Raw genomic sequence first — 12,190 nt, forward strand, 5'->3', positions numbered from 1 at the left:
CCAGTGAGTATCACACCCTGTAGTCAGAATGTGACATCCTCTGGGCTGAAATACCTCCTACGAGCTCAGGCAGGTGGGCCAAGAGCAAAAGCCAACCTAGGCTGTCCCCCCGTGTCCGTGTCCTCCAGCCAGTGTCCCCAGGGAGCAGAAGGGTGTGTAGCGGTGCTGCTTTACAATATTCTCCCAGTCTCTTGTGACCTTTGCCTGGGAAATTTCCACAGCCAAACTCAGTGACTTGCTCATTGTAAGAGTAAGGGATGTTGTTTTTTTCCTATTAATCTTTCCAGTTTTTAAATTTTGCTCTTTGCTTTGTCCTGTCAGAGCCCAGGGGAAAAGAAATACCCCATGAAGAGAATGGTATGGCCAAGAGCTTAGCAAGGGCTGGAAGAGAAGCAACAGCCTCAAAGATTGGCGGCAAAAACTTAAGAAAAAGAAAAGGACAGCTTTTAGAACACAGGCCAGTGTCCATGTTATTGGGCAATAGAAGAGAACTCCCTTTGGATATCCTATCTCAAAACACATTGGAACAGATTTTTTTTTTGTTTAAAACAACTAATTGAAGCCATAGTAGGGGAGAGGACACTGGACTGTACTGGCTGCTGCCCCATGTACAATAATGATTTAGCTGGTCCAAGGTGTTTTTCTCAAAGCACGTGAACTAATAATACAGTAGCACAGCACCTAAACATAATTGAATGCAATGTATAACCCTTGCTGATACTTTTAATTTATGGGTGAATAATGGCACCTAATCAATAAGCTTTTCAACTGTCAAAGTCTGCCTTGTAAACAACTGAAAACTCTTAATTTTAAGTCATCATAGTCTTTGGATCATACAAGAGAGAAAGATTAGAAGTGCCATCTTAGAGCCGAAATGCTTGTACAGCTCAATTACAGTGTACTTTGTATTCAAGCCATGTTCCCAATCAGTACATGTTTCACTGCCAAATAAGGAGAGAAACCAGGCTTCCTTTTATAGAGTTAAGGTTTCTTTTAGTTATGCCAAAGTCATGAAAAAGTGCATTGCTCTGATTTTCTTTTAGTGGTTTCAGCAAAGAGAATGGACATGAAAATGGCTCTTTCACTCAGCTGGAGAATCATTTTTTCCTGACAGAGGTGGATGTATGAAGTGAAATTGCACACAGTGGCTGGGGTTGTTACATAGTGCTTAATGGGCAACACATTTCCTCCTCTTTTCAGTGTCTTAGACTATTAAAAGCAAGTGAATATCTGGTAGTTGTATAAGCTATTGCAATTAGAATACGCTGATTTTTTTTCTTTTTTGGCAGGAGCAGCACCTGTCGGATGTATTATAAAATATAAAGACAGTCAAATGTGACATCTTCAATGACAGGCAGGAAAAGGGGGGGTTTGTATGGAAACCTCTCCACAGCAGTCATTTGGGAAATAGTGTAAACATGCTGAGAATGCTGGATACTGTTAGATCCTGGAGAAATCTTGAGCTCCTAGGCAAAATACAAACAGCTAAAGACAAAGCCCTTAAAGTTTTGGCATATATCCATATTCTTTTCTTCTGCTGACTTTTTCTCCTCATTACTGCTGTTCTTTGCAGTTGTGTTGTCCTCTTTCTAGTTTCTGGGTTCCAGGTAATTTTAAAGCTGTTGGTGAACTGTACCAAGGAGCATCACAATCCCATCCCAGTTTCAGAGGCTGGAGAAACCTTAGCTACCAAAGGACTAGAGCTCCCAAAACCTCCACTGCTGGCACACATTTGCTTCACCCCCATTTCAGACAGGCCTTTTTTCCTCAGTGGCACACGCTGTTTGTTGGTGTGCTGTGCATGGGGTTGATGAGGGTTTGGTGGTCAGTTAGGAAAATGGATCACACTGCTCTGTATTGCACTGATGAATTGCCCAGTAAGTACCCAAATACTAGGGGAAAAAAATGGATTAATTATCGCTGCTGTTGGAATAGTTTAATTGTTTAACCACAGGTCCTAGCAGCACTTACACTGCTGCTCATGTAACGTATTTGGTGGTTCCTTTGGCACAAATTACCCTCAGCCTCATATTTTTTTTGCTAAATTTTTTAGAACACTTGAGTATTCTGGAGCACATGGACTAAGATCTATTTTTTGCTTGGAAGTAGTTCAGCCCAACAATTGCATGAGAAGTGTAGCGATGGAAATAGCAACATGCATCTTCTCTGCAAAGAGACTGCACTTTAAAAATTTAGACATTACAGCTAACTTTCAAATGTTCTTAGTGCTTTATGCTAAGCATTAGGGGAGCCATAAAGCCTTTACTGCTTCAGCTCGACAATTCGCCTCCTTGTAGGGCTTTTATTTCTGCTCAGTTTTGGAAAACAGTGCTCTAAGCTGTCAGTGCAAAGAGAAACAAAACCAGCCATATGTCTTGATGTGGGACTGAGCAGGATGTTCTTCGTTCTTGGAGTGTACAAGCACGATCATCCGCTGGTTCAGGAAGGTGCTTTAGGTGAGAAGGTTTGAAGTAGCCATGCTTTATGGGGCAAGGACTGAATTAGGATGGAGGTGAAGATTGAGATACTGGTAAAATAATCAGGAATCTTATTGCTATCTAAGAACACTGAGCAGCAAGCTTCATTTGCAGCCATGTAATCAGCCCTGTCGTCTGAGGTCCTGAGGCGTTTATAAAGTGGTTATGACAGGAAACATTATTTTAAGCTGGACAGATGTTGTTGGTCCTGGTGTACCCACAGGTCAGTGGCCTGATTTGGTAGCTTGAAAACCTTTATAGAAGGGACTCACACTTGCCCTCAGTCACGAGAAAGGAGGTGAGGAGACAAGAAACCTTCTAGAGAAGACATTTTTTGGAGACAAACAGATGGCAAAACGTCAGGTTTCATATCATTGAGTCTGTCTGTGGTGAGCTCATGCTACATCTCTGCATACCATCATTTGCAGTTTTGGTTATTTAATATAAAAAGAAACAGAATCACTTGAGTCATGATCTCCCTGATGGTGAGAAGAAGCCATTTCATTTTTGACCTTCTAAAAGCTGTTTCAGTATTGCTTAAAAGATACTGTGTAAGAGAAGAGTGGGGGAAAGAGACCTGCAGGAAAATCTTTGAAAGTCTCTCTTGAGCTTACGCTCACAAGGAAGTGCATGGAATTATTGACAAAACAAGGCAATTCCTAGTAGAGTCATTACTGCAAAAAACAGACTTTGCAAGTTTCCTGCAACTGAAGGATTTTAGAGGGTTTTTTTTCATTTTGCTTCCTGGCCTGCAACATTAAAATATTGAGAAACATTGAGGCTTTTTAAGACTTTGTCTGAAAAAGAAACTTGTTCTTTGAAAGAGAGAAGGTGGAAAGAAAAGTTTTTCAAAACCAGTGGAAGTTAATATGTAGGAAAATGTGGAGAAGAAGAAAGACTCATCAGAAATTTCTTTTAAATAGAATACAAAGGTATGCTAGGACTAAAGCATTAAATGGGTAATATGGGAAGATTGCATATGAAAGAAGCAGAAACAAATTATATAGCATGAGGTACCTATTGTAAGCTTGAAAAGCCTCATCATGTCCATATAGAGATGGAATAATGACCAGATAAAATGTGTGTATTCATCAGCTTTCAACAGCATCTTATGTGGAATACCCTAAGTGCCATGGCTGCTTGGCTTCCATAGAGATGCCATTGATTAAGAAGTGACACATTGAGCATAATATTTCAAGGTGAACTTGTGTCTTGAAAGAGATATTCAAATTACTGTACCATTTTTGCTGCACCGTAAATGATCTAAACTTTCTCTTTCCCAGTGTGTGTGGCAGCAGTAGTCTGCCCCAGGTTTAATTGCACACTGAACATCCAAGCGTTTAACAAACCCTGAAAACCGCTGTGGTAACATGGACTGTCAAGAAATCCTTCCAGTGGAGCTCCTTGTTCCCGTGACTTGCTGTTTAGCTTCTGCAGACCCACAGAAACTCCAGGAACAAACATCACACACTGCATCTCTCGGCTCTGTCTTACTTTTGGAGGCTGTGTCACCTGGGTTTTCTGCTCTGTTGTGGGACATGCAGAGATACAGGTGACAAGCACTAATCACATTTAAAAGTAAGATTTCCCTATGTTCCTTGGTAACTCCTGAACATTTAGCAAAACTGCTAAAGCATTTTAATTTGTGTGCTTATTTATGGCTTTTTCTTCTGCTCCTGAAATAAGCCCAATCAGGAAATAAGCCCAATCTTACCAGAGAAAATTCAGTCAAGAGAAAAATTCTTTCTGATATTGTTGATGTTTGTTTCTCCATTGACATTAAAGCTTTGGGCTATTGTTGAGATAGTAATGAGCTTAAATATTTTCTTCTGAGTAAGGGAATTAACAAAAGATAAGAATTCTGCTCTCATAACATTTTTGACCTCATAGCAATTGCATTCAGGATGCCACAGTTAAAGCACATTGAAAAGCAAGTTACAATTATTTTTTCTCTTCCATCATTTCTGTCTGTACTGAGAGTTATTTTCAAGGCCTTTTGAAACAGCAGGAATTGTTTGTTCTGTGCTTTCCACACGGTGTGTGTCATACTGGGTAGAAATCTTCCTCATCTTGGCAGGCCAAGTGGGTGCTATTTCTGTTTGACACTGTTCCCCTTTTCAAGCTTCATCTCCATTTTGGGAGTGGGGGTCAGCCCTGGAGGCTTTCAGCATGACAGGAAGAGGTCTTGGGGAACATACTGCAACATCCTATTCTTAGAAAAACAGGTGAATACCTGGTACCATATAGACATTGCATTTAAATAGCCGATTGTTAATTATTTCAGATGTTTAACCCTCAGTAGAATAGAGTTACTCATGGAAATGGAGTGAAATCAGGGTCAGCTTAACTCAGCATACTCAGTGGATGCCGGGATTTCCACCCTGAGCAGGCAGGGAATGCTCTGCTCTGCACAGGTTGGAGATTCATTAATCTTGTTATTATAAAGAATTTTTCAGGGCCTGGTTTATGGAGATGTGTGGTAGCCTAGAGATGGCTCGATAATGACTTCCTGCAATTGATACACTCAAGATTGTCAAATTATAGTTCAGTGCTTTCTAGTTGGTCACCTAAACTGCAAATTACTGTTTGGCGCTTCCCAGCTGATTGACTCTGGTAAGTGTTTCCAGGGGGCTCTGCAAACGCTGCTGGCGAGTGACTCTCACATTTCTCATCTGTAAAAATATTTACTTGACTTTTTGCACTGAAATGGATTTTGTTCCTCAAATTTTTGTCTGAAGACAAATAAAAGAGGAGCAGATAAAGGATGCAGGGCTTGTCCACATACACTCAGAGAAATAAGGACATGATGCCAGTGGAGCTCCTAGCTCTATAGATTCTTGCCTTGACATTGGCTTTTGACTTGTGAGGAACTGTTTTGCTGGAGATTTGTAACTTTTATTCATAGCTCTTATTCTTAAGTCCTGAGTAGTGATGATGAAGTCCTGGGTAGGTGCACCTGGTTAACAGTGAAATGTCAATGGGAGGTTTTCTAGGTGAGAGGCCGGAATCAGGAAACATTTAGGAAGAAACCTTTTCACCTTAAAAATATATATTCTTTCCAGAAAAATCCTTTTAGTGATAAAGTTACTGATATATGGCGTTAAGCAATTTGATAGCCTCCAATACTTTAGGAAATTTTACTCATTCATAAACTTCAGGAAACAGAAAACAGTGAACTCTCTGACTTACATACTGTGTAAGTAGAGCATTCAGGAGTAAGGGTCTCTAGAAGTTGCTGTGGTTTGCACTGTCCCTTGGAGAAAACTATCCAAAAGGAGGATACGATTGTGATGTTTTTGCTGATATTAAGTAACTGTGTGACAATATTTATTAGCAGTTAGAACATAAGAGGTGAGCTGTGTTTATACTCATGTTGTAGGGGTATGTGCTACATAAGTTACAAATGCTTTATGTGTTACACAGTCCTAGAATCTTGTCTGAAATGCATTTATAAATATTTAAATAAACTACAAAGTGAGAGGAGTTCCCTGAGCTGGATTGCAATTGTGAGTTGCCTGGACTGACGTCTGTACTCAGTGGCAGAGCATGTGCTGCAGGCAGTGGGGTTTTTTTAGCAGGGTATAAAAATAACTCTCTGGAACTGTGTGAACTGTGAGGCTGCATCCACACACAGGGCACAGTGGCACCCTTTATGTGTCAGTGTCTGATTGCTGAGCTCAGGTGCTGACACACCTTCTTAATAACCTGTGTTTCCTGCTTACTTTTGACTGTCATCCCAGGCCCTCAAAACTGGAGGCTCTCTAGAAAGAGTTAAAATTGATAAGGGGAAGCATAAGATGTCTTAGATGGAGTGTTCTATGAAATAAGGCAAAACGGCATGCTTTTCTTAACCCTAGTCTTATTTTAATTCTATTTCCTTCTGGTTGACTCTTTTCCTATCATTGTTATTTTACTCCTGTTGCTTCTTTTAGATTAGGAAAATGCCAGCTGTCTTCAGTTGGTGATAATCTCTGTTGTGTTTGGCCAACCATACTGGGGTTCAGTTGGACGTCATTGTCCTGGCCAGTGCATTTGCAGCTGACAGAGGTGTGCCAGTATTACCTGATGGTCAGGGTGACAGGAAGCACTTGAATTTTTCAACATTGACAAAGATTAAGGAAATGCTATTACTAAGCCTTTTTTTTTTTTTTTTTTTCCCTACTTTTAATTTGGGAGTTATCTGCAGGCTGTTTTGTGAGACCCTGGATAGAAAGACCATGGGAAAAACCACCCCTTTTTTCTATTTCATTGCTCTTTCTGAAGCTTGGCCTGGCTTTGTAAAATTTACAGTTTTGGTATTCCCTTGAGCATAACAAGAAACTAATGAAACACAGCATGAGACTAGAAACAAACCAGTAGGGTCATACTTTTGCCCTCCATCTTCCTATCTTTCTTTTCAGAGGTGGCTGCAATCATTCTTGGATGGCTAGTCAAGAATCTTTATGAACTGTTTGTAGTGTTCAAGAGTTTTTCATTTCTTGAAAAGGCCTATGTGGCATACAAATACCCACTTCCCTTTCCCTCAGGCAGTATTCAATGTGCTTAGAGTAAGTTCTTGCCTGCCTGAGTGCCAAAATCACTGTGGCTGGAGTGGCTGGGAGCATCAGTCATCCTAGAAGAGAGCCTGGAGGGAAAAAAGGGAGCCTCATTCACCTTTTCCACTTTGGTTGCAGTTCAGCTCTCTGTGCCAGCAGCCTCTCCTATTCAGCTTCCAGCAGATCTGAAATTCACTTGGTCCCCTTGGCTCCCAGGGAGCATAAATGAACAGCAAGCAATGGCCCAGTGGAGAGCTGTGTCTTCACAGCCCCTTGTATAAATCATTGCTTCCTAGGCCCCAGAAGTTATTTGCTATGCTAATGCCTTATTCATTGGGGTGTAGTGACTGTGTGAAGAGGCTCAGTAAAGGTGATCCTTCTCAAAAACACCTGCTCTCTGTTCAGCTGTTACATACCTGAAACCTGGTGTGCTGTGTCTAGGAGGGTTTCACGAAGCACAAGTAAAAGTGTCATTTCTTTGAGATCTCTAAAGGCATTGCAGCTCTTCAGTTAAGCAATGCTGCCTTGAGGTTGAGTGATTGGGGAGTACATCTACTTTCTTCTACTAACCCAGTTGTATAAGATTAGGAGGCTGAGGTTTGTTGTGAAAACAGTTGTACTTCCAGGAATTGGCTTATTTCACTCCATATCCTGAGATTTGCTTTTCCAAGCCATTAGCTCAAAAAACCCATAGAACTGTGCACGTATAGAAAAAAAGGAGCCTGTCAACTATTTTGGAAAGCATGAAGCTGTGAGTCAGGATTTGCTGGGACCTTCTCATCTCGAGTGTGGTCATGCTCCTCTGCTGCCAAATTCAGACAATAAGGCTGAAGCTGTTACAGTACCATACAGGCTGAGGCAGTTTCTATGTAGAGCAGTTTTTGAAATAGCCGGATGTTTTTTTTTGTTTGAGGGTTTCTATTGCAGTCAAGGAACCTTCTATTTGAAAAGGAGAGCAAAGGGTGATGAATTGGTAGAGACAGCAGTTGAAAGAAATTATTTCATGGAAAAGAACTTTATGTTCCTATTTAAATATAGTCGATAAAGTTCTGTTATTTTCTTAAAATAATTAACTCTAATGAGCATTTAGTTTTGAAGAGAAATAAATAAATGACCAAACTTTCAGGCACATTAATATTTGATTTGGAGATAACTGCATAAATATTGAATTTGAAGGTTGCATTCCAGAGCACTGCATTAAAATTGCAAGACTTTTCTATTATCCTTCATAATGGAACATGAAATTAGAAACTTGTTCATGGAAAGAAAAATTTCCCGATTCCCATTTATGTGTTTTCAGCACTGTTGTGTTAACAGAGGAGCTCTTCTCATACTGTGAAAAGACATAGCTATCAGTAGGACATAGACCCTCAAGTCATTTACGGTCCTTTTGAACATTAATATGCACCATTTCATAATTGCATCTCAGTTCTTTGAATGGTATAAAACAGAACTTTGACCAGGAGTTGGCCTACAGGGTTAATGCTCATGTTTCCAGATGCAGGACTCCAGCAAGCTCTGGTGTTTGTTGCTCCTTAACTTTTATTCTTCGCCCTTTCCTTCAGTAGCATGTGTTTTGACACTAAAGCGTCATCTTGACTTGCTAGTCTGAAACACCCTGGCACAGCTGTGTGTGGCTCAGGGGAAGGCTGTGCCCCTCTCGCTCTAGGTGCCCCAGCTGTTGTTATCCTGCGCCCAGAGACGTCTGGGGCTGCAGTGTGTGGTCAGGGAGCGTTTGTTACTGCTCAGAACGTGGGGGATGTGTCCAGTGCTCACATCCAACGGGGGTGAAAGGTGCTCAGCTCTGCTCGGTGCCAGTTCACGGCTTCCCTGCTTTTCCTCCAGGGAATTCATTCCCAAATGGAATAACAAACAGAAAACCTGGACCAGACAGTCTCAAAACTGGGCATCCAGTCCAAAGTGTTTTCAGACACAGATTGATTTCCCAGCTTTTCTTCTCTTATATTGGTCTCAAATAATTAATTTCCATAACTTTGCAGTTCTGCAGTTGTTCTTCTAATTCATGGTTCAGCAATAACGAAACGTTGTTCCCCAGAGACTTGAGAATGGAGCAAACTTGCTCATTCTACAGCAAAGACCAAACAATGCTATTTCTTCCTAATTGGCTATATCCCTATAGAAAAATTAATTAAATAATAGCATAGGAGAAAATTGGTCATTTTACCTTTATGTATATTTTCCTGTTTTTTAAAAACTGAATTTATTTAGAGAGGGAAGATTGTGTTTAGTTCCTGTTCATTTAGCAGTGGTTTGTTCAGAGTTGATGAACGTTAAGGGCGTTCCTGCCCTATAACTCTGTCACCTGCACAGCCTTAGGACAGCAGAAGGTGTAAATGATGTAAAAGCAATCTCTTGATCTTTGCCTCTGTAACAGAACATATAACTGATTAATCATTTATTAAACCTCTCTACATTATTTATGAGTAGAACAGAAATACAAACAAGTGACCTTTTGATCCTTTTTTGTATGAGAAAGTAGCTTTTTATTTCTAAAGCTCCTGATGATAGCAAAGTACAACTTAACATTTAACGTCTCCTCTTGCATTCCCTCAGATTTATCAGAAAGCAAGGGCTGGATCGGCTCTTCCTGGAGTGCGACACACACATGTGGCGCCTGGGGGACCGCAAGATCCCAGAGGGAATCACAGTCGATGGAGGGTCGGACTGGTTCCTCCTGAACAGGAAGTTTGTGGAATATGTCACTTTTTCCAATGATGATCTGGTAACAAAGATGAAGAGGTTTTACTCTTACACGCTGCTTCCTGCCGAGGTATGGGAATGCAAAGAATCCCTCTCTGTGTTCAAACCTGCAATGTTTGTGCTTGTCCCAAAGTTCTGACCAAAATCAGGGGGGCTTTCACCCGATGTCAGTGGGCTTTGGAGCATCCCACAGTGGGTAATGGAAATTTTACTTCTGTGATGAGTAAGCCCCATAGGGTTAGAACATCTTTTGCAGTTGTTTATTGCACTGTTTGTTTGTGGGACTTTCTTGCAAAGAGTGCCTTTGTTTTATACTTCTAAGCCTATTAATCTGTTACTGAACAACCAAAAATCCAGCTGCCCTTTGCCTGCAAATTGTTCCTGCACAAAGCTTTTGAAGGATATTAGAGATGGCGAATTGTCTTCATAAGTAGCTTTACTTGCTATTACCCAGCGCTTTTCTTTAAAAATATAAACCCTGCAAACAAAGGTTTATTGTTCTGTTCAAAACTCAGCTAGAAGGCACAGTCACAAATCATTTAGATCACTCAGGAGTCGCTCTGGCTGCAAGTGATGCAGAAGGGGTGTGCACGGCAGCGTGGGGTTTTGCCTGGCGTGCAGCAATGTGTCAGGAATGTGCAGGGAGTGTCCCTGTATCTGCAGGGAGAGCGCAGAGCTGTGGCTGGCAGCCTGTGCTACACCTGCCCCAGCAGGTACACTGCTCCCCTGGCTCGCCAGGCTCTGCTCCACGGGCTGCAGCAGTTCAGCCAGCCCAGGGAGGAGCTGATGACTGCCTTTAAACCCATACATGGCTCCTGAACATTTTGAGGGATAGATGACACCGATCCTGCAAATCTAGGCTCGTTAGCTTGTGGTGGAGCACAGCGATTGTTATCTTTTGATAGAGGTTTATTATTCCACACTCATGTTGCATAATCTTCTTTTAATCCCTTTTCTGTTAAAAAAAAATCACCTTTTCTCTCTACTCTGATAACCTTTTCATCCATTATCTAGAGAAATTCCTGTATTGCTATAAAGGACACAGGGCAATGGGTAATTGGGTAGGGTTTTTTTTTTCCTTCTCGCTTGAATGAGAATGGATGCCTTTATGGGTTTAACCAAACAGTTCAGGCATAAAATCCATATTCACTGGGCTGTCATTTAACATTAAAAAAGGGTAGGGGGATTATTTGGGGGCCAGCCATGCTAATGTTGTGCTGGTTATTTATAGATCTTACTATTGCTGATTTTAAAGAGAAGTCACTGCTCCAAAAATGGTCTCTTGCAGGGCTAAAATTGATGATATTCCATAGCTTTTTTCTACAAGGTTTTCTTTGCAAGATACATAGCTGGTTTTGTAAAATGGCCCTGCCTTCACTGACCTGTTAACCTGCTATATCAGTCCCCGTTACACATGGTTTATGTAATAGCTGATATTATGATGATGTAATTAGGATTACCCAATAGGAATTCCGTGCTGCCATGAGTCAGCAAATAAAGACTTATGATTTCAGATATAAATGCAGGAGGCAGAATGTCCTTTTGGTGCTTAGGCTGAACTGCATGTTTCAGAACAAAGCTATCAACTAGCAATGCATTTTAGAGTGCTGGAGATAGACACCCACAGAAGAGCTGTCTGAGACTGTATTTTTATCAGAGTAACCAGGGTGATGGTGTAGTTTTGACAATTGTTTTGGGAAACAACTTGAAATATGCCATTAGCGCGTTGTTCAGAAAAATGGTCCTATAACTGTTAGACCAGGGAGTAAGTTACAGAAGGGAAATAATGAGCATTTCTTAGAATTGCTCATGCAGCTGAAATAAAAATAAAATGATTGCTGGCACTGGTATCTTTCCTAGAGGCCTTTGTGCTCCCAGTGCCCAAAGCTGGTCATTGTAGAAGTGCAATTATTCTGGGCCAGGTTATTGGAGCAGGACCTCAGCTGTGTGCTCTTACAGTTTGGTTGGGTCTGTAGGATGTTGTGATTTTTCTTGCTCAGTGGAATACAGGAAAAGAGTGTGTTTAATCTGTGGCAAAACAATAGAGCTTGTTACTTATGTCATTTCAAACGAAAATAGGTCACCTGCATTAGGTTTGGGCCCATGAGCTGAAGTGAAGGAGGAACTGGAAGTTTGAGAAGCTAAATATGGTGATGTGCTCTGTGTTTGTTGCAGTCCTTCTTTCACACCGTGCTGGAGAACAGCCCGTTCTGTGACTCCATGGTGGACAACAACCTGCGCATCACCAACTGGAACAGGAAGCTCGGCTGCAAGTGCCAGTACAAGCACATTGTTGACTGGTGTGGCTGCTCACCCAATGACTTCAAACCAGCAGACTTCCACCGGTTCCAGGTAACTGAACACACCTGCAGAGAGGCTCTTCCCCCTGTGCTGGGTGTGGAGAGCTGGCTGAATGCATGGCTACAGCAGGGAAAGGGAAGGGAAGCCTTGACTCCA

The 12,190-nt window shown here is 41.4% G+C and overlaps 1 protein-coding gene across 3 annotated transcripts in view; it reads left to right on the forward strand.

Annotated features, from left to right (window-relative positions):
- Window positions 1–12,190, forward strand: part of XYLT1 (xylosyltransferase 1) — a 178,736-nt gene that overhangs the window by 139,539 nt on the left and 27,007 nt on the right. For all 3 annotated transcript variants that reach the window (XM_040079050.2, XM_040079051.2, XM_040079052.2), the window contains 2 exons: window positions 9,587–9,803; window positions 11,909–12,085. In XM_040079050.2, the coding sequence (XP_039934984.1) occupies window positions 9,587–9,803; window positions 11,909–12,085 (394 nt within the window). The remainder of the gene's footprint in view (window positions 1–9,586; window positions 9,804–11,908; window positions 12,086–12,190) is intronic.

This window comes from Hirundo rustica, chromosome 15, assembly GCF_015227805.2.
Source record: "Hirundo rustica isolate bHirRus1 chromosome 15, bHirRus1.pri.v3, whole genome shotgun sequence".
NCBI lineage: Eukaryota > Metazoa > Chordata > Aves > Passeriformes > Hirundinidae > Hirundo > Hirundo rustica.